Here is a 22,945-nt window from a genome sequence, read left to right as displayed (position 1 = left end):
TTTTAGCAAGAATTATCGTCATTGGCCTACTGATTCTTCTTCCACACTTGGCTGACTAGACATTTATTAATAACTTTTTTTTGGCATAAATCAGACTAACTAATTTCAAGAATTCAAGTAGCAATAATTAAACCCCCCCAAACTTAAAACATGCATTGTCCTCAATGTATGTAAAATAAAAAAAATTAGGACAATTCATACTTGTGGCGACGATCGTCAGTACTCGTCGTTATCATCATTTTATTTCATCGTTGGGATGTTCCGCTCATCATACAGATATGCTCATTAAAATATTATTAGTCTAAATGATGTTAAAACATGTAACTAAAAAAAATTATAAATAAAATGAATAAGTAACTAAAATAAATTACAGAAAAATAAAATTTCGTGGGTTGCGTCCCACACAATGCTTTGTTTTAAGTCATCAGCCTGACTCACCTTCATGTTCAAGGTGGATCGTGCGATCTCTTGGATGCCATGATTACCACCCTCTGGCCTTCAACCTCCATGGTCAGCCTTCCTTGCTTCACGTCAATGATGGCTCCAGCAGTAGCTAAGAATAGTCGTCCTAGAATGACAATAAAATTCTGATCGTTCTCCAAGCACAACGAAATATGCTGGAAGCCTCAGTTTATCGATATGAACTTCAACATCTTCCACAAAACCCAACGGTACATTGACAGATTTATCTGCCAACTGTAAGATCAGTTCTGTAGGCTTCATCCTGCTTAGTCCAAGTTTCTCATAAAGAGAACTTGACATTACATTCACGCTCGCCCCTGAAAATATCTTTACACTAATTTGGCCCCATATTGCACATGGTACAACGAATTTTCCGGGGTCTTGAAGCCTCTGTGGAAGATTTCTTTGTATCTCCTCAACTCCTTCAGTAAGTGCCACTTCCTCCAGATCTGCGGAATGAATGTCAATGTGTAGGTTCTTGAAATCTTCAAAAACTTTTTTCTTTTGAAACTCAGCATTCAACTGTATAAATCTATGAGGGGTATGGAAGTAAAGATATATTAATACACTGATCCAAATCGTAGCTCTTACCTTTCTTACCTCGGATGCCTTTGCTTGTAGTTGACTCTTCTTCCCGGATGGGTGTAGGATCAACATTTTCTTCTTACCCATCTACCATTCCAATCTCCTCTTGTTGTATGAAAATGTAGTTAACTTCTCTCAGATTCGTGTCTGCAGTCTTTAGTACTGCACCTGAAGATTGAGACGTGAATTGACTCGTTATCTGCCCAAACTGCGACTCAAGGATTTTCAAGAAAGCACCAACATTGGCCATGTGTGTCTCTAGGTTGTCAAACCTAGTCTCTTTCCGCTCCATCCTCTTTGAAGACTCACTCACAAAAGTAGTGACCAAATCCTCAATATATGGTTTGCCTTCTACTTTTTGTGCATTGAACCCCGGAGGATTCAACACATTTTTGTCGTTGGCATACAAAAAATTTTAATGGTTACGTAGTCTAAGATGATATTGATTAGGAAAAGTGTTACCTAGATAGCCGCCATATCCATGATTATTGATGTAATGTGTTGTTTCCATGCTTGGCCCTTCTTTTGCAGCTGTAGCTGCTATTTCAGATGTACATTGTCCTTTATTCATTGCCGCGAGTTGGATAGTCAGTGCAGAAACTTGCGCAGTAAGTGAAGTGATGGGGTCTACTACATACAATCCGGCCTTCTTCTTCACTCCTGATATCTCATTGGGCCACTGGTAGCTGTTGATTGTCATCTGCTCAAGAAAATTGTATGCTTGGTCAGGAGATTTCGAAAATATTGTACCACCAGCTGCTGCATCAACCGTCGTCTGTGTCTGGCCATTCAACCCGATATAGAACAACTCAATCAACGCCCAATCTTTGTATCCATGGTTTGGGCATCTTCTGAGCAGTTCCTTGTAACATTCCCAAGCTTCGTACAACTGCTCATATTCGTTCTGCTGAAAGGTGCTGATCTCGATCTTCAGCTGTTCAGACATGGCAGGTGGGAAATATTTTTCAAGGAATTTTGTAGCCAATTCCTGCCAAGTAGTTATGCTCCCTAGCGGCCGTGATTGGAGCCAACCTTTAGCTTGATCCCCGAGAGAAAACGGAAATAGGCGCAATATAATAATATCATCAGGAACCTTATTAATTTTTATCATGTCTGCAATCTCCAGGAACATCCTCAGATGAAAGTGCGGATCTGCAGTTGATGTTCCCCCAAACTGGTTCTGCTGAACCATGTTAACAAGTGGTGGCTTTAGCTCAAAATTGTTAGCATTTATCGTTCCGCGAGATCATTGGTTTGAAATGGCCTCTGATAGGCACCCAGGATGGAGTGGGTTTTCGTTCTCTCTATATTCAGCCATTGATTTAACCTCTTCTCTTCGTGCTTTCCTCAATTCTCTTGTGGTCTTTTCAATTTCTGGCTCAAAAAGCAACGAGTCGAGGCTTTGAGTTTTTCACATAAACTACACAGAGGAGAACCAGTTTAGTGAATAAGTAAATAATATAAAAAACAAATATAAATTAAAGTCTAGACTAATTGGTAGCGATATTAATATTAAAATTAATTAGAGCATTCCTCGACAACGGCGCCAAAAACTTGTTACGTTATTTGCTACCTGTATGTGTATTGTGTTAAGTTTTAGTACTCGGTAGAGCACATATGTTGATTCCACAGGAAGTGCAATTTAATTATAAATTAATTACCACAATTAAAATAATTAGAATTTATTTAGAAAATTCATTAGACTGTTTGTTATTAATTATGAACTAAAATTAATTAAAGCACGCAAACGTTTTCAAATCAGTGAAAATAAGAATCTAGAGATACGATTTCACTTTGTCTTCACTATAGTAAATTATCATTGACAACAACATTTATAATTTCGACACATTTACTACACAAGAATTCTCAACTATTTCTATTTTCTTTCCCAAGTGGTGCGTATAAAACAATTATCTAAAGTCAATTTCTATCAAAAATAAAACCATAAATAATTTCAATTGCACAATAATTCTTTTAATCAATTTGTTGGAGTTATCGACCTTCCGAGCTCTATAAACACCAATGATATATTTTGCTACGGTTCTATTCAAAATCCCCTCTCCCGAGTGATAGATCTCAAATAAATATGACAATTCAATTATTGATCAAGTAATTGGACGCAATAAAATCCAGAAAATTAAAATAAACAAGAAGAACTTTGCATATTACAATCAACAATTCATAAATAAAGATTCGACCAAGCTACGTCGTCATCTAGATTAAAGAAATTAGTTCATAACGGAAAAATGATAAAAATAAAAATTCATGTTTTTCGACATCACTAACGGACTAAAATTAAGTAAGAAGAAGGAAGAAGAATCGAATCAGAATTATGACTCCATCCCGGTAGATGCGGTCTTCGTCTTCGTTTTTCGTTCTTCTTTCTCGCTCTCTTTCATGTTCTCTGGATTTTTTTTTGTGACTGCGGCTCTCTCCTCCTCTTTCTTTCATGGCTAAAGGTTTAAATTATTAAAAGTGCGTGAATGGTTGTGAAAGCCCAATAAAAGCTCGTCAAATTCTGTGCTTTTCGCTTGAGTTATTAAAAGTGCGTGAATGGTTGTGAAAGCCCAATAAAAGCTCGTCAAATTATGTGCTTTTCGCTTGAGCGCGCGGATTCTCAAGATCTCGCACATCCGCGCGCATGCTTATGTTTTATGCAGCTGTGCGCGCAAGTGCGCGTGTTTCCACGCAGCCGCACGCGTGCTATTGTTCACAAATTTTATTTTTTTTTGCGTTTGCGCTTCCTCTACTTTCTTGTTCGGCCATTCATTCTTATATTTCAAAATTTAGTTTATTCCTCGTTGGTCACAAGTTATGCGCCAATGCTTGATTCATGCAGTGACATAAACAACAGCCAAAAACACGTAAATCTGCTCGATAACCGCACACTTTCATGCCAATTCTTTAGGTAATTTAAGTACAAAACTTGCACTTATTAGGAACCCACACTTGGATCAACCTGACTAGCCGACCACTTTGTTTGCTCAGAAAAGGTTGTGCAAAAACATGTGTTTGTGTTTGATGATCTATGTGCATTGGAAGTTGTATGTTGTCTCGTTTTTCTATCATCATTGGTCTTCATGTATCGTTTTTGAACAAACTTGCAGTTGTAGTATCGGTAGGGCTTACCTCTCATTGAGTTATGCCTTGTCGAACTGAATCTAATTTTAGCCCAGTTAGGCTTAGCATTAGAACTCTCAAGTTCATAATCAATATCAAATTTTTTGCCTTTGTTCATCTGTTTAACAGGTATCTCAATTTGAACAGTTGGCTCCTAATGTTCATGAATCGTACTATGGTACTTAAACTTTACAAAGTGAATGTATTTCCCTTTGCTTTGTGGCTCCTGCATTTTCTCTAGATTAACTGAAGACTTGTTCCAAACTTTAATCAGTTCAGCTAATGTTTTGTTCTCAGACATAAGCTGTTGATGCTCAAACTGTAACGCCCGAAAAACCAGTCTACGTAAATCACATGCATGCTGAAACGTCTGCTTATTCTTTTTGTTAAATCGTGCTATAATTTTTTTTTTTAAAACCTCACTTAGCATCGGCCGAACCATAAAATATTTTTGACATCATTTTAAAAATAAAATAACCAACTTTATAATTGAGAAATACAGCCCATACTATAATATCTCAAAAATCTCTCAATACATGAATAAAAAGTCGTAAAAATATCTTTAACATTACTTAAAATCATAAATAATAACTAGTGCGGAAAACTAGCGTCTGTCCTCGGGTTATGTGCACCTTCAGTCCAGCAAAATCAACCATCAAGACCTCCATTATCATATTCATAATCAATATCACCTGCATCAATCACACCTAGTGAGTCTAAAGACTCAACACATCATATCCTTGATAACGAGTAATACGTAATACAGTTAACATATAACAGTGAAAAATACTTGTACTTAAAATATCGTTTTTCATGAAGATGCATAAACATAACATTTTCATAAACATTTTCATGATGTATAAAACTTTTAAATAAAAAACATTTTCATAATCTTATGCATAAACATTTTCATATAAACATAAACATATTCATATTCATATCCATATTCATATCATCATATTCATGTCCTCATATTCATGTCCTCGTATTCATATTCATATTCATATTCATGTTCGTGTATGTTGAATTCAGATCGTGATTGTGACTCGTATTCTTAAACGTATTGGGCGATGGATCCATCTACATGTAACCATAGTACTGGGCGGCGGGGACACCAGCGACACTCTCACCCGTCAACTGGGCCTTGGCCAAAGTATTAACATATTCGTATTCGTATTCGTATCACGTATTCATATTAGTATCACGTATTCGTATTCGTATTCGTATCTGTATCCAAGGAAACACGATCGTCAGGCTCCCACTGGGACCATAACCCTCACGATATTTCCAACATATTTAGTCACAATCCTTCGCATCCTTCAACATGTCATATTCCCATCACTTAATAAAACATGCATATAATATCATTTTTATTTTGAAACCAAGCATGTAACATGTCTTTTAAATGCTCATCTTTAAAACAAATCATAGACATTTAAAAATCATAACTTAACATATTAAAGATCATAAACATCCATGACCATTTTGAAATAAACATTTTAACATCGTAAATGTTTGAAATAAACATTTAAAATAAACGTTTTAGCATATTAAATCATAAAACATTCTTCCTTCAACGTTTCATATTCTCATCACTTTAAAAAAATTAAACATGCGTATAACGTTTTTCTTTTAAACCAAGCATGCAACATATCTTTTAAATTTCCGTAATTAACCATAAAATCCATAAACGTTTTAAAAATAACATTTTGACATATAAATAACCATGAAAATTTAAAATAAAATTTAAAATAACATTTTAACATTTTAAATCATAAACATTTGAAATAAATCTTTCGTCATAAAAATCCCTAAATATATAAAATTCCATCAACATTTAAAATAATCATATAAAACCCCATAAACATCCATAACCATTGAAAATAATCATATTAGCATATAAAACAGCATTTCGGGCACTGCCATGACGTTTACTAATTTCTAGCTGTAAAAAGATCGTTTTACCCCTGGACGTAAAATTTCTCGTTTTTGACCTTTTCTTAATTTCATTGACTCTAACATGTCCCAAATAATTATTTAAGTGTACATGAATTTTCTCATATTTTTATTTGTTTTAAATCGATAACTTTTAATTTATTCTTTAAATGTGACGTATTAATGCGTTTTAATCCCGAATTAAACCAAACCTTAATATAAAATTCCCAAATTAAAAAATTATACTTATAATAATTATTTAAGCTTAAACCTTATTTTTCATAATTTTATAAGGCATAAAACTAGGCTTTTCAATTAACTCGTTAATTAGTGTTTCGTGCGGCGATTAAATGCCGATTAAATCCAAAACTTGATATTTTGATCCCAAATTTTAAGCATAGCATTTTTAATATTTATTCTACCCTTCCAAGTCATGAGCCACCCCCGTGGACCCTTGGATCAATTTTTCCTTCTTTAATTTTCGAAATAGACACCTTATCGAACGCACCGAGCCATCTCCTAATTTACTCGAGCCACGCCCGAGCCGCCTTGAGCCAAACCCTAGACAACCCATCTATGAACCCTACTAACCAGCCCAAAGCCCAAGAACCAGCCCCTGGACCGTGATTAAGCCCCTGAACCCTGGACCCAAGTGCATGCATGTGTACAAGTGTGTCTCCTAGTTGCATTAGGACTCCTAATTGGACTAGGACTCAACCAGCTGTGAACCACTCGACCTCTCATGAACCTAACCATCCCTGGACCACGTCTAGACCCTACCCAGACCAGCCCAAGCCCTGTACCCAAAGCCCGAAGCTTCTGAACATGTAACACAACCTGCGCGCTAGCTGCTCCCTCTCGGTTCCATCTTCTCCTCGAGCCAGCAGCAACCCATGCCTCTCCAGCCCCTGCCCCAACCCTTGACCATCTCCCTTAGACCCTATCGGACCCACCTGGCTCGCCCCCAGGCCAGCCGCAAGCCCCTAACTTTCCCGACCAAAATCTGCGCAAGACTTGGGGGAGAGTCCCCTTCACGTGGGCTCTTCCCCAGCCCATGGCTCTAGCCCTAGCCCTCCTAGGACCCATGCTAGGACCTAACCATGACCCCTAGGACCCAACCACAAGGCCTGGTCGAGCCACCTTCCCCCATGCATCACTTTCCCTTTAACCGATCACACATGCTACGAAAATACACAAGGTTCCAGCTTGTTTCCAACTACTGTGCAGCAAGGTGTCTTGCATCCTAGGACCCATATTTTCATGTAAAAACATCCCCTAGACATCCCCTAATCATGGCAGCCCTTATTACATGTGAACAACAAAAGTTTGAATCCAAAATCATGCTTAAACTTTCATGTATTGCATAGAAACGAAAATACTTCAAAGTGTGACTTGTTTTTCCATAAAAATTTATACATAAAACATATTATGGTGTGATGATGAGTAAAAGGAGAATATGACGTGCCTTTGCGTTTAAAACGCACGATTTTACGTTGACAAATCGAAGAACGACGACGAGGAGGACCTTGGCTTGAAGAATTAAGAAGAACTTGATGCTTTCCCTTCCAATCTCCTTGTGTGTGCCGTGTAAATTTGGGAGAGAATTTGAGGGTGCAAAAATTCAGAAAGTGGCGTGAACAAAAGTGTAGGTTTAGGTTGAGTTTTATATATTAAATACTAATTAAACATTAGGCCTATTAAGCCAACAATTAAGGCCCGTTAGTCTAATTAGGATTTAAATAAAATATTATCAAAGTTTTTTTTTTAATTAAATATGTGAATTTATTAGCCGGGTTGCCAAAAAGCTCGTATTTTAGTTGCAAAACCAACACCGATAAAATTTACGTCCCGGCGTATAAAATCACCTCAAAACCCTTTATTTTCAAAAATACTTAAAAATCATCGACAATATTTTAAATAATTAAAAATAATTATTTAATACAAACATTTTACATTTTTCAGCCCTCGGTCTTCGTTCCTCGATCGCAACTCGAATAACCTTTAAAAATACATTTTAATGCAACAATGTAGAAAAATATATTTTAAACATGTAAACATGCACAACATAATTAATTAATGCAATTAAAACAAGTAATTAAAATACAAGAGAATTTAATAATTGCATGCATGTGATTTTCGTGAACTATTAAATTTTCGGGGCGTTACACATGCAAACTTATTAAATTTCTTACGTAAATTGCATAATTGATTTTAAATGCTTATATGATGCATATTAAATGATTATATGATATGATTACATGGATAATGATTATATGTCATGCTTACATGAAATAGAAGATTTTATCCGAATATTCGATAATAGGCGGAGGAAAAGAGACTGGAGACGACGAAGATAAAAAGGAAGATTTTTCAATAAATATTTTCAAGGCTTCTTAATATGATTAAAAATAATTAAATTTTTCTAAAGAAGATAGAATTTAAATTATTTTACGAGACGAGCATGATTTTACCCGGGAAGCCGATTTTGGGCAAGCAAGAAACTTTTAAAATATCCAAGGGATTATTTTTGAAAATTAATTTTCATAAATTTTTATCTTTAAATTAAATAAGTGTTATTGTGCCCAATTTAATTATTTTAAGTATGCCCAATTGATCCTAAACTTAAAAATCCACAACCCAAGCCCATTAACATGTTTATTAAAATTATAAATAGATAATTAGGGCTTCATTAACCCCATAATTCATTCACTACCAGCCGAAATACACACACCACACACACACATATTTTCGAAAATTCAAGGGAAGAAAAGCTAGGGTTCTTCGTTCGTCCTTCTTCGCACCCACGCCAAAAGTTGAATATTCGAGCGTTATAAACGCAAATGCACGTTTTCTAAACTCTATGACACAATATTCAAATCATAATATGCATGTTTCAATTGTTTATGCATGAAAAATATTTACTTTCGATGGGTTTTACGAATTCACGCTTATTTGCAAAGTTTGAATGTTTTTACGATTATATAGAAAACGTTATGAATCCTAAGGACGCACTGCCATTGGGGGACGTTTAAGGAACGGAAAATAGTCACTAAAAGGTTGTATACATGCTGGAAATTGAAAGGGAAAACAAGGTAGATCAACTAGGGTTTTCTAGGACACAACTCATGCATGTGACTTTCAAGGGGCACGGCTTGGGCTAGGCGCGTCGGGGCTTGACTAGGTCTGGATGGTGGCTCGGTGAGGGACCGGTCTAAGGACTAGGAAGAGTCCTAGCCACGCTAGGACTCAAGGGCTGCCGTATAGGAAGAGTCCAAAATCGCATGGACTCTTCCCTATACACGCATGGGAGGCGCACGGTTGCAGGGGCTCGTGGTTGGGGCTGGACTGGTCAGGGTTGGTCCAGTATGGTCTAGGGAGGTTGGTCAAGGGTCGGGCCAGGGGCTGGTGCAGAGTGACTCGATGGTGGCTCGATTGTACATAAGGGAACTTGCGCGCATGTGCGCAGGTGCGCAGGGGCTGGTCTTGTGGCTAGGGACTGGTTCACTAGGTTAGGCTAGGACAGTGAGGGTCCAAGAGGCTCGGGTAAGGGTCTGGTCCATAATGGTTCGAGGGTGGCTCGATGAAATCGAGCCGTGGCTCAATGTGTTTAGGTTAGGGTTCGAATTGGCTAGGCGAAAGAAAAGGGTTTGCGACATGGTCCACGGGGATCGATTCATGGCTCAAAAGGGTAGAATAGGTAATATAAAGTTTATGTTTAAAATTTGGGATCAAAATATTCAAGTTTGAATTTAATCGGGATTAAAACGCTTAACGAACAAGCAATTCGGAATTTAATCGAAAACCCCGAATTTAAGATAATAAAAATTATGAAAAATTAGATTTAAGCTTAAATAATTATTTGGGATGAATCCATGTCAATAAAAGTAAGAAAAAGTTAAAATCGAGAAATTTTACGTCCAATGGCAAAACGGTCATTTTACACGTTGGTAATATGAAAAAGGAAAGGAAAAAATATTTTGAAGGATGTGAACTGATTGTGACAAAAAGTATAAAGGTATGTGAGGGATCTGTTCTAAGAAAGAACTTTGAACTTACGATTTTTATGAGAATATCGTAAGGGCCAAGGTCCCAAAGGGATCCCGACGATCATATTTCCAAGATAGTGCCTAGTGCTCTTCCCCATGCGCATTGTGGAGTTAAGGCTGATCAGTTGAAACAAAGGATAAATTAGTCACTTTCAAGAATCAAACCTCACCCAAAATGATAAAGGATGAAAGCCTTTATGATGAAACGATTTACGATGAAATGATTTTATGATTCATGATTTATGCTTACAAGCTTATTTCAAGGAAAATATGATTTTAATGAATTAAGATATAAAGAAAGGAAATGGTTGTGAGGATATGGAAAAGGTTTAAAGTTTATGCATTTTTATGAAAAGTTATTTTAAGTAAAAGTATTTTCACTGATGCATGTGCATGTATACATATTATTTGTTATTCATGTTTCGAACGTACTGAGTCATTAGAATCACTAGGTTTGAATGCTGCAGGTGATGATGATTTTGAGGGAGGCGCTGACGCTTGGGGTGGATCGAGTACAACAGTACATACCCGAGGGATATTTATTTTCCGCACTAGTTAAAGTTTTGAAAGATTAAAAGATTTTGTTAAATGATTTCATGAGAGATTTTTATGCTTTATTTTCAAAAGATATTTATTTCTTGTTAAAGGTTAGAGATGGGATTTTGATAGTTGACGATTTAGAGATTTGATGCACTTGAGATTTTATTGTTAAATTATATTAAGTTAGGGAAAAAGTGTTTATTTATATTTCAAGCTTTATAAAAAAAAAATAGTAGGATTTTAAAGTGTAAGATTGAGGGTTGTTTTACAAACAGTATTATTTCATTCTCAGTCTTAATCTTTGGAACTTCTACCTTAAGACATATCACTTTACCTTGCTGTTCCCAGTTAAGTTATGTACCAATGTCAATTGGGATTGTTTGCTTTGCTTTGACTTCCTTGAAAGTTTGAGAAAGTCTTTTGTACTCATTTACCGTATCTTATAGTGTCGTAATGAAATCATTTTGTGTAAAATCAGTTGAGCTAAAATAAAATAACTCTTCACTGTTGGATTCTAGCTAAGAATTGGCCATGAGGCACTAGACCTCTTCTCCATTACTCTCATTAGAAAAATATTCTGAATCGGATGAGCCAGAATCAAAATATGTCCACCTAGCCTTACTTTCCTCCGCCACAATACCTTATGATCTCTTTTCTTCCTAAATGACCTCTTGTCATAGCTGGACCTCTTCTTCTTCTCATGATATTGGCCTACTTTGTCAGTTGACGTTCTCTCATCCTTCTTCAGTTTCGGACATTCGGCTATGAAATGACCAACTTTTCCACAATTGAAACACACATTATCCTCATCATTGGACTCTTTCTTGTAATGATTGCATCTGCTTGGGCTTTGAAAATTGCTCTGGTTCTTCCTTGGAAACTTGCCAAATTTCTTCACAAAAAATGACATTGCATTGTTGCTTAACTACTCGGTTGACTTCTCTTTCGAGACATATTGATAAATGGATATAGTAGCCAGAGCCTGCATCAGTTTGGTTGATGATTCACCATTAGTTCTTGTTTCAAGTTCAAAATCATAAGTCTAAATATCTACAAATAAATCATGTAGTTCAAGCTTGTTAAGGTCTTTAGATTCACTCATAGCCATAATTTTGACGTCACATGTTCTAAAGTGTCCTCATCACTTTCAATGCTATCTCACAATTACCACACTCTTTGCCAAGAGCACTGTAAGGACCCGATTAATTATATGTTATTTGGCGATAATTAAGATTAACTATTTTAAATTGAAGAATTTAAAATAATTCAGCCAAATAACTAAATTGTGTGTTTATGCATATTTAAATTTTATAGCACACGTGAGTTGGAATAAAATAGACCGGGTCAAGTTTCGAACCCAAAAGAAGAAAAGATACACACATATATTATTAATATATATATATATATATATATTATATAAAATAATAAACATCATCATCATCCAAACCATTTTCTCTCTCCAGAAACCCGTCGCTTTCGGTTGAAAGCTTCAAACCATTTCCGCCACTTTGACCGTCGATTGTGGTCGCACCGGTCGTCGAAAAATTCAAGTAAATATACGATTGGAAAGCTCTTGACGTAAGATTTCCATTGATACCACTCTTGCTAGGTAAAATCGCGATTCCTGAAAACCCGTCTAAAAGCGCCGTCGGTTTCGCCGTTGAAATCAACGTCTTCCGCCGCTCAAAACTAAAAATTGATTGAGGGGTTTTGTTCCTTGTGGTGTAAGCTTTCTTTTGATACCACTTTTGTAAATTTTCGAGAAAGACCCGCCGGTTTCGTTTTCCTGTGTGATTCCGGTCATTTTCTCCGGCGAGTTGCCGCCTGTTGCCGGTGAGCTTCGGTTTAGGCTCGATTTTAGCCACTGTTATTGGAAGTACAAGTTGTAATCGGTGCGAATTTTTGCCCAAGTGAATTTAATTCAATTTCGACTCAAATATTGTATCAGTATTGATTAATTATTAGGTTATTGTTGTAGGTTCCGGAATTGTGCGAGTTGGAGGTATAATCTGGTGAACCTAGAATTTATCGCAGTCGCTTAAATATTAGTTTAGCGTCATTTAAAGCTAAAAAGAATATTTTGCGACGATAAAATAGAAATAATTGATTTTAGGCATTTTAGTCGAATATTGGAATTTTAGGAATTTAAAATGCCTAAATTGTTGAAATTGGATGGTTATGGAATTGTTATATGATAATAAGACCATTTAAATTAATATTCAGGTGATTTGTCTGAGTTGGCATTTCCAGGACTTTCTTGAGGATTTAAGTTACTGGTAAATTAGTTGAGGTACGTAGAGATCAGTTATTTTTCACGATGTCTGACAGAGGTATCTGATGATCCTGTGTATGAGTTATTTGCTATTTGTTGATTTATGTGATATTATATGCTGACTCGCATATTATCAGTTGGTAATTGATGTGCAAAATAAAATAAAATATTTCTTTTCTTCACACACATTTTATTTTAGTTAGACACATCAATACCACTGAACATATCATATTGAGCCTATATGTTATTGAGATCCAGTTATATTTCGGTTGAGATCCGTTATATATGTATGATGTGTTATGGTGTTCTGGAGATGTTTGGCTACCTTGATTCGGTCCGGCTTAGGTAGTTGCTGGCTTCGAGGCTGGGCCATATCCCAGGCACGGTCCGCTGCATTCGTGGACCAACTCGAGCATATATGTATGATTGTTGATATTGATCATTTGATTCCTGATATCCTGATATCTTGCACCTATTCATGCATTGCATTCATGCATGGCATCATTGCATTTCTATGTCATGTATCGTGATTTCTTGATGTCTCGTGCTGGGGTTGCTGACCCCCGAGAGGGGGCTGTCGTGTCTTTTGTGTGTGGACATGACAGGTGGTACAGGTGGTTCGACCTCAGGCGCTCAAGAGGAAGCCTCAGGAAGTACCAGAGCTCCTTGAGAGTGGGCTCAGTTGTATTTAGGTACTGCGTGGTGTTGCTGTCTCCCAGATATTATATGTATATATTTGGAGGATTGTATTACGGTACTAGCAAGCCTTGTCGGCTCTATGATATTTTGGTTTGTATATGTCATGATCGTGTTTTGCTGACACATGTTTATGTTGTGGTGTTTATTGAGGGCATATGTTGTTTATTTTGAGTATTTGATTTTCTGGTATGTCCTATTTACGGGAAGGTCATGCCGAAATTTTTATAGGCCCAAACGCAAATTTTTAACTCACTTTTCCGCTGTTTACTGATTAATCAAGATTGCATGTTAATAAATCGTTATTAGGATAACGGGCCCTCACAGTTGGTATCAGAGCGTAGACTGAGATACGCTCGTATTAGAGTTAGTACACTCGAGTTTAGGCACAAAAGATTTGTGCGCATTTGTTTGATTATTTGAAATTATTTGCTCTTGCCTGGAATGAATTACATGTTAGTATCTTAGAGATATGACATGTAGATTATACATTTGAGTTTTATTTTGGTGCTTTGGATTATATTGAGGTTATTGAATATTTTGGGAATTTAACCTTAAAATCTGTAGAATGGCAACTAGAGGAAATAAAGGTAAAGGAAAAGAAGTGGCTCAGGAGTCTGGGGCATAGAATATCGGAGGAAATGACAGAGTTCCTCGAGGTAGGAGCGGGCGTCCTGCTGCAGAGATAGCCGCTAAAGCTGACGCAGAAGTAGAACAGTTGGTGCATAGAGTTGATGAAATGTAATTGGCTGTAGCTCGATTTCAGAATATGCATCCTGCGAAATTCTTTGGAAATGAAGGCAGTGATCGAGCAGAAGGATGGTTGAAACACATGGAATTCTTGTTTAATACAGTACATTATGATTCCGATAGAAGGTTAACTATGGCAGTTCTCCAACTACGGGATCGTGCACAGCGTTGGTGGGAGGCTACTACAAATGTATTGCAACAAACAGGTAGTCAGATTTCTTGGGAGGTGTTTCGTACTAAATTTCTCCAAGAATATGCTCCACCATCCTACTACTCAGCCAGAGAATCGGAATTTCATCGACTAGTTCAGGGCAATATGTCTGTTGAAGAATATGCTCGACAACTTTCTGCTCTTCTCACTTATGTACCACACGTGGCTGTTAGTGAAAAAGGAAAAATTTCAAAATTTTTGGAAGGATTGGACTACCAAATTCATGCTATGGTTATGGTTGGATCGCCTATGACTTATGCTGAAGCTGTGGATAAGGCGATTGGAATTGAGGCGGGATTGAAACGAGGAAGACAACCACAGGCTCCACCAATTCCTAGTGGTGGTTCATATTTTTCAGCAGGTACACCATCCATTCCACCTCAGCAGTCATACCAACAGCAGAAACAAAAACAATTCAGACCAAAAGGAAAACAGTTTAAAAAGAAATATCAGTCTAGTTCCTCTAGTTCGAGCAGTTCTCAAAGTGCAATGGGTGGACAGTACCCCATGATTTTCTGTGATAAATGTGGGGGCAGACACCCTACTGCGCAGTGTAGCGGAGTACTGGGGTCATGTCATAGTTGTGGTCAACCAGGGCATTATGCCAAAGTTTGTCCGAGCCGTGCACAGGGACAGATGCAGCCACAACAGTTGCCTTATGCCAGAGGTAGTTTTCCAGGTGGCTCATCTCAGCGACCATTTGCTCCTGCACCGTCTTATCAGCAGTCTAGTTACCCACAGGTCAGGGGTAATGTGCCACAGTCTTTCCAGGGTCCTCAACAAGCTCGAGTATATGCTTTGACCGAGGATCAGGCTAGAGAGACTTCAGGTGGGGTGATCGCAGGTACTTGCCTTATTTACGATCATATTGCACGAGTTTTATTTGATACTGGGGCATCTCATTCATTCATTGCATCCGATTATGTTAATGAATATGAACTTTGGACTACACCATTTCATGAAACTGTATCAGTGTCTACGCCAGCTGGTCGATTTATTCCATCTGGGCAAATTGTGTTAGATTGTGTGTTGCATTTCGATGATAGCATTATGATAACAAACTTGATTGTATTACCGATGCATGATTTTTATTGTATCATTGGTATGGACACACTTTCTAGTTATCGAGCCACTGTAGATTTTTTTCATGGTGTAGTACGATTTAGGCCATATTATGGTAGCAAATGGAATTTTTATGGTCGAGGATCACAAGCTAAAATATCGTTAGTCTCAGCGATGGAAATGTTTAGATTATTATCTTTAGGAAATGAGGGATATATGGTTTATGATGTGGATGCTACAAAGAAAGAACCGAAATTATCTGATATCCCAGTAGCGAAAGAATTCCCCGATGTCTTTCCTGAAGAAATACCAGGCTTTCCACCGCAGAGAGAAATTGATTTTAGCATTGACTTGATGCCGGGTACTGCGCCGATCTCTAGAGCGCCGTATAGAATGGCTCCTGCAGAACTGAAAGAATTGAAAGAGCAGTTACAGGATTTACTCGAAAAAGGTTATATACGCCCTAGTATGTCACCATGGGGAGCACCTGTACTGTTCGTAAAGAAGAAAGATGGTTCCATGAGAATGTGCATTGATTATAGACAGCTCAATCGAGTCACTATTAAAAATAATTACCCTCTGCCTAGAATTGATGACTTGTTTGATCAACTTCAAGGAAATTCTGTTTATTCGAAGATTGATCTTCGATCAGGATATCATCAACTTCGGGTTAGAGAAGAAGATGTTCCTAAAACAGCTTTTAGAACTAGATATGGGCATTATGAATTCCTAGTAATGTCATTTGGTTTAACAAATGCACCTGCAGTGTTTATGGATTTGATGAATAGAGTATTCAGAAATTTTCTAGATAAGTTTGTAATTGTCTTTATTGATGATATACTGGTGTATTCAAGATCAAAGAGAGAACATAAAGAGCATTTACGATTGGTTCTTCAAATACTTCGAGATTCTCAATTGTATGCTAAGTTGTCGAAGTGTGAATTTTGGATGGATAGCGTGATATTTTTAGGTCACGTAATATTTGCCCAAGGTATATCTGTAGATCCGAGTAAAGTTGAAGCAGTCCTGAATTGGGCTAGACCAACCAATATACCGGAGATTCAAAGTTTTATGGGATTGGATGGGTATTACAGACGATTCATTGAAGGATTTTCGCAAATTGCCCGACCTATTACCCAACTGACCAAGAAAGATGCAAGATTTATTTGGTCAGATGAATGTGAGAATAGTTTTCTTACATTGAAAGAGAAGCTGACAACAGCACCAGTGTTGGCATTGCCATCTGGATCAGGTGGATTTGTGGTTTGTACCGATGCATCATCAAGAGGTTTGGGTTGTGTTTTAATGCAGCATGGAAAAGTTATTGCTTATGCTTCAAGGCAATTGAAAACACACGAATCCCGATATCCTGTTCATGATCTTGAACTAGCAGCCATTGTTTTTGCTTTAAAAGTTTGGCGACATTAATTATATGGTGAGCAGTTTATTATCTACTCAGATCATAAGAGTTTGAAATATCTGTTTACTCAATCAGAACTGAATATGAGGCAGAGACAATGGTTAGATTTACTGAAAGATTTTGACTGTGAAATACAGTATCGGCCAGGAAAAATGAATCAGGTTGCAGATGCATTAACCCGGAAGTATCAGAATGTTATGATAGCATCTATCCATGTCTGGCAGAATTATGATGATTTATGTACTTCTGGTTGGAATTTTCAGCCGAAAGGCAATCATTTTATTGTTTCTGCTATACAATTTGAGCCGAAGATTATTTCGAAGATCAAGAAAGCTCAAAAGAATGATCCACATGTTCAGAAATCGAAAGATTTGGTTTTGTCTGGTAACCCAGATAAATACAATATCTCATCAGATGGTTGTTTACGCATGAATAACAGGTTAGTGGTACCAAATGTCACAGGATTGAGAGAAGCATTGCTTCAAGAGGCGCATTGCAGCCGTCATAGTGTTCATACTGGTACTCATAGAATGTACCACATACTGAAACCATATTTCTGGTGGGATGCGATGAAGAAAGATGTTTCTGAATTTGTAGCGAAATATTTGACATGCCAGCAGGTTAAAGCCGAAAGAATGAAACCTGGAGGTATGTTACAGAGTTTAGAAATACCCCAATGGAACTGGGAACATATTGCAATGGACTTCGTGACTCACTTGCCCAGATCAAACAGAGGTTGTGATGCAATCTGGGTGATAGTCGATAGATTGTCCAAATCAGCACACTTTATTCCATACGATCGTACTTATGCTTATAATAAAATGGCATGATTATATGTGGATAATGTTATTCGATTGCATGGAGTTCCAGTATCTATTGTATCCGACCGAGATCCTAGATTTGCTTCCAAGTTTTGGAGTAGTCTTCAGAATGCTTTGGGTACTAAGTTGGCAATGAGTACAGCTTATCATCCCCAAACAGATGGTCAGACAGAGAGGACTATACAAACTTTGGAAGTTATGTTACGATCAGTGGTCATGGATTTTGGTGGAAACTGGCAAGAATCTTTACCATTGGTTGAATTCTCCTACAATAATAGTTTTCAAACAACTATTGGGATGGCACCATTCGAAGCTTTGTATGGTAGAAGGTGTCGATCGCCCGTATGTTGGAATGAAGTTGGAGAAAAACCATTGGGACAACCCGAGTTTGTTGAAGAGATGAATGAAAAGATTAATTTGATTAGAAAAAGAATGAAAGCATCTCAGGATCGTCAAGCTAACTACGGAAATAAAAGACGTAGGCCTTTAGAATTTCAGGTTGGCGATCAAGTTTTCTTGAAAGTGTCACCATTTCGTAGCACGATGAGATTTGGGCGAAAAGGGAAGTCAGCTCCACGTTATATTGGACCGTATATTATTGTTGAGAGGATCGGCTTATTGGCTTATAGATTGGACTTGCCGCAGAGTTTGTCTGGTATGCATGATGTTTTTCATGTATCTATGCTGCGGAAGTATGAGCCAGATCCATCTCATGTTTTGAGACCCGAGGATGTGGAGTTGGACAGTTCTCTTAGCTTTGTTGAGTATCCTATACAGATTCTTAATCGAAAGGATAAGAAACTTAGAAATAAGACGATTCCACTAGTTATGGTACAGTGGAGTAGACATGGGACTGAAGAGGCTACATGGGAACTGGAGGCTAAAATGCGTCAAGAATGGCCTCACTTGTTTGAAACTGTCACAAATTATTCCATGTACTCTGACTTTCCTATGTACTATCAGTGGTAGATGTTTGACTAAGTTGTACATAAGGTGTGTTGTGTGTTTCGATTTCGAGGAAGAAATATTTTGTTAGAGGGGGAGAAATGTAATGACCCGATTAATTATATGTTATTTGGCGATAATTAAGATTAACTATTTTAAATTGAAGAATTTAAAATAATTAAGCCAAATAACTAAATTGTGTGTTTATGCATATTTAAATTTTATAGCACACGACAGTAGGAATAAAATAGACCGGGTCAAGTTTCGAACCCAAAAGAAGAAAAGATACACACATATATTATTAATATATGTATATATCTTTTACTATTTATTAAGTTTAAGCATATTAGAATAACTGTTTTTGGTGTCTTTGGTCTGTTTTTTGGTTTCCCTATTTTGCACTTATTTGATATCAAAATTACATTTTTGTTTTTTTTTTAATTTCAAAAAACATTTTTGTTTTTATTTTTTTTATTACAATTATTCAAATAGCACTTTAGTACCTCGATAATTTGTCAAATTTCATTTTAGTCCATAAATAATTATAAAAAAAACTGTACACACACGCACCGCATGTGCAGAGTAGCTAGTATATATATATATATATATTAATATTATATAAAATAATAAACATCATCATCTTCCAAACCATTTTCTCTCTCCAGAAACCCGTAGCTTTCGGTTGAAAGCTTCAAACCATTTCCGCCACTTTGACCGTCGATTGTGGTCGCACCGGTCACCGAAAAATTCAAGTAAATATACGATTGGAAAGCTCTTGACGTAAGCTTTCCATTGATACCACTCTTGCTAGGTAAAATCGCGATTCCTGAAAACCTGTCTAAAAGCGCCGTCGGTTTCGCCGTTGAAATCGACGTCTTCCGCTGCTCAAAACTAAAAATTGATTGAGGGGTTTTGTTCCTTGTGGTGTACGCTTTCTTTTGATATCACTTTTGTAAATTTTCGAGAAAGACCCGTCAGCTTCGTTTTTCTGTGTGATTCCGGTCATCTTCTCCGGCGAGTTGCCGCCTGTTGCCGGTGAGCCTCGGTTTAGGCTCGATTTTAGCCACTTTTATTGGAAGTACAAGTTGTAATCGGTGCGAATTTTTGCCCAAGTGAATTTAATTCAATTTCGACTCAAATATTGTATCAGTATTGATTAATTATTGGGTTATTGTTGTAGGTTCCGGAATTGTGCGAGTTGGAGGTATAATCTGGTGAACCTAGAATTTATCGCAGTCGCTTAAATATTAGTTTAGCGTCATTTAAAGCTAAAAAGAATATTTTACGACGATAAAATAGAAATAATTGATTTTAGGCATTTTAGTCGAATATTGGAATTTTAGGAATTTAAAATGCCTAAATTGTTGAAATTGGATTTTTAGTGAATTTAAATGGTTATGGAATTGTTATATGATAATAAGACCATTTAAATTAATATTCAGGTGATTTGTCCGAGTTGGCATTTCCAGGACTTTCTTGAGGATTTAAGTTACTAGTAAATTAGTTGAGGTACGTAGAGATCAGTTATTTTTCACGATGTCTGACAGAGGCATCTGATGATCATGTGTATGAGTTATTTGCTATTTGTTGATTTATGTGATATTATATGCTGACTCGCATATTATCAGTTGGTAATTGATGTGCAAAATAAAATAAAATATTTTTTTTGTTCACACACATTTTATTTTAGTTAGACACATCAATACCACTGAACATATCATATTGAGCCTATCTGTTATTGAGATCCAGTTATATTTCGGTTGAGATCCGTTATATATGTATGATGTGTTATGGTGTTCTGGAGATGTTTGGCTACCTTGATTCGGTCCGGCTTAGGTAGTTGCTGGCTTCGAGGCTGGGCCATATCCCAGGCACGGTCCGCTGCATTCGTGGACCAGCTCGAGCATATATGTATGATTGTTGATATCGATCATTTGATTCCTGATATCTTGCACCTATTCATGCATTGCATTCATTCATGGCATCATTGCATTTCTATGTCATATATCGTGATTTCTTGATGTCTCGTGCTGGGGTTGCTGACCCCCGAGAGGGGGCTGTCGTGTCTTTTGTGTGTGGACATGACAGGTGGTACAGGTGGTTCGACCTCAGGCGCTCGAGAGGAAGCCTCAGGAAGTACCAGAGCTCCTTGAGAGTGGGCTCAGTTGTATTTAGGTACTGCGTGGTGTTGCTGTCTCCCAGATATTATATGTATATATTTGGAGGATTGTATTACGGTACTAGCGAGCCTTGTCGGCTCTATGATATTTTGGTTTGTATATGTCATGATCGTGTCTGGCTGACATGTTTATGTTGTGGTGTTTATTGAGGGCATATGTTGTTTATTTTGAGTATTTGATTTTCTGGTATGTCCTATTTACGGGAAGGTCATGCCGAAATTTTTATAGGCCCAAACGCAAATTTTTAACTCACTTTTCCGCTGTTGACTGATTAATCAAGATTGCATGTTAATAAATCGTTTTTAGGATAACGGGCCCTCACAAGCAGCTAGTTCAAAGATGATGATGCTCACTCTTTCATCGAATTCTGACATGAACTCACCAACCTTCGTCTTGATGATGTCAAATTTTTGTATCAACAGACAGTTTGTTTTATTTTGTTTGGTCATTGCCTTCACACAAATGGATCAGTTTATCCGGATGTCTTTGGCAGTGGAACACGTCTTGATCTTGTTAAAAGAATTTTTTTCCAGTGTTTTGTATAAGATGTCTTTGGCAACATTATCTAGATTTTTTTTTCTTGTCTTCATCGGTCCACTCCATTCTTGGTTTTTCATTCATATGAGGATAACTGTCAGAAATGGCAATGACAGTGTTTGCTTTCATGATCTTCATTGGTTCGTTTGTGATGACGTACCACATATCATCGTCTATGCAACTAAATGAGAATGCGTCCTAATTAGAAAAGAATTAACATGCTCTGATATCACTTTTTAAGATTAAAGATTGATTTAGAGGGGGTGAATAAATAATCTCAGTAAATTTTCAAAATATTTTGGTTTGATTAGCAACACTAAAATGTAATTCTAGTTGGTTGTGTATCAATAAGCCATTAGTTAGAGACTGCACGGAAAGAGGCTCACTGATAGGAGTTGAACACAAAATGGCTTAAGGTATGAATAGTTGGGCTATCAATTATGAAACTAAACCAGAGTAAATGAAAAGCAAATCACACAAGTTTGTTTCTGGATGTTTGGAGACTTCAATACTCCTATGTCACCATCTTTCCTTGTGGAATGATTTTACTAAAAGATTTTAACAATTACAAAACCTTGAAATTTCCCACTTCAGCAGGTCTTACCACACTGCCTAACTGAAACTCTTAATATTTCACAATAATAAAAATGAGCAGTAAGAATTCTTACTCTCAATTACAAAGATTTCTCAAAAACCATCCAAGCACAAATCGATCATTAATGATAATATTACAAATTATCTGTGTGGCGCCCCAAACCTCGCCACGTAATCATACAACATGTGACGTCATATACATAAAAAAAATTTTTTCAACGACGTAATAATATAATGAATATACGACAAAATAGTGCAATCACCACACTATCTACATCAGTACATATAACTCAAATAAGACAATGAAACATAATGTCTATATACACTATAAACTACAGGACTGTTTGACTAGACACACCTAGTCCTTCACCTCTATCATGTCTCACAGCATAGTCATGTAACTTGTCCAACAGAAACAATCCCCAAAGAGTGAGCATACACAACAATCATCATCGTAATACATAACGGTTATATTAAAAACATAAAATATAACTGAAATTATAACAGAAATACCCCCTTTGCCGTTTCTGGACAATCAGCCATCAACAATCTCAACAACATCACACTGCAACAATAACATCAACGATACGTCTCACCCCAACTCCGGCGACAGCAATATCGTCGAACGAACAACAACATCAACGATACGTCGCACCCCAACTCCGCCGACAGCAATATCGTGGAACGAACAACAACATCAATGATATGTCGCACCCCAACTCCGGTGATAGCAATATCGTTGAACGAACAACATCAACGTGACGTCTCC

The 22,945-nt window shown here is 37.0% G+C and overlaps 2 protein-coding genes across 5 annotated transcripts; one reads left to right on the top strand and one right to left on the bottom strand.

Moving 5' to 3' along the window:
* Positions 1–531: 531 nt before the first annotated feature.
* Positions 532–2,239, bottom strand: LOC140835658 (uncharacterized). The gene is made up of 3 exons (XM_073201057.1): positions 1,510–2,239; positions 1,131–1,398; positions 532–994 (listed from the first exon to the last, which is right to left on the bottom strand). Exons 1-3 carry the CDS (start codon positions 2,237–2,239, stop codon positions 532–534), a joined length of 1,461 nt encoding a protein of 486 aa, XP_073057158.1.
* A 9,904-nt stretch (positions 2,240–12,143) lies between these two features.
* On the top strand, positions 12,144–21,317 carry LOC140837093 (uncharacterized). Of its 4 annotated transcripts, XM_073203100.1 has the most exons (6): positions 12,144–12,580; positions 12,667–12,700; positions 12,912–12,978; positions 13,566–13,652; positions 14,224–15,461; positions 20,954–21,317. In XM_073203100.1, the coding sequence occupies exons 5-6, from the start codon at positions 14,426–14,428 to the stop codon at positions 21,016–21,018; spliced, it is 1,101 nt and encodes a 366-aa protein (XP_073059201.1). In that variant the 5' UTR covers positions 12,144–12,580; positions 12,667–12,700; positions 12,912–12,978; positions 13,566–13,652; positions 14,224–14,425; the 3' UTR covers positions 21,019–21,317. The 4 variants fall into 4 exon arrangements, 1 of the variants encoding a protein (XP_073059201.1); XR_012119211.1 differs by lacking the exons at positions 12,144–12,580; positions 14,224–15,461 and having other exon boundaries at positions 12,591–12,978; XR_012119213.1 differs by lacking the exons at positions 12,144–12,580; positions 12,667–12,700; positions 12,912–12,978; positions 13,566–13,652; positions 14,224–15,461 and adding exons at positions 19,518–19,959; positions 20,046–20,374.
* Positions 21,318–22,945: the final 1,628 nt, after the last annotated feature.

The sequence above is a fragment of the Primulina eburnea genome, chromosome 7, assembly GCF_022965805.1.
Source record: "Primulina eburnea isolate SZY01 chromosome 7, ASM2296580v1, whole genome shotgun sequence".
In the NCBI taxonomy this organism is placed as follows: Eukaryota; Viridiplantae; Streptophyta; class Magnoliopsida; order Lamiales; family Gesneriaceae; genus Primulina; species Primulina eburnea.
Note: the sequence above shows the minus strand (reverse complement) of the source record. Positions and strands in the feature narration are given on the sequence as shown.

What these genes read in the sequence shown, in the direction of transcription:
- LOC140835658 (XM_073201057.1), bottom strand. Translation starts at nt 2,239, where the DNA reads ATGGTTCAGCAGAACCAGTTTGGGGGAACATCAACTGCAGATCCGCAC. An exon ending in TGGATATGGCGGCTATCTAG is followed by an intron (nt 1,399 to 1,509) that starts GTAACACTTTTC and finishes CACAAAAAGTAG; the next exon opens with AAGGCAAACCATATATTGAG. An exon ending in GAGATTGGAATGGTAGATGG is followed by an intron (nt 995 to 1,130) that starts GTAAGAAGAAAA and finishes TACCCCTCATAG; the next exon opens with ATTTATACAGTTGAATGCTG.
- LOC140837093 (XM_073203100.1), top strand. Translation starts at nt 14,426, where the DNA reads ATGCATCCTGCGAAATTCTTTGGAAATGAAGGCAGTGATCGAGCAGAA. An exon ending in TTCAGGTGGGGTGATCGCAG is followed by an intron (nt 15,462 to 20,953) that starts GTACTTGCCTTA and finishes TGGACATGACAG; the next exon opens with GTGGTACAGGTGGTTCGACC.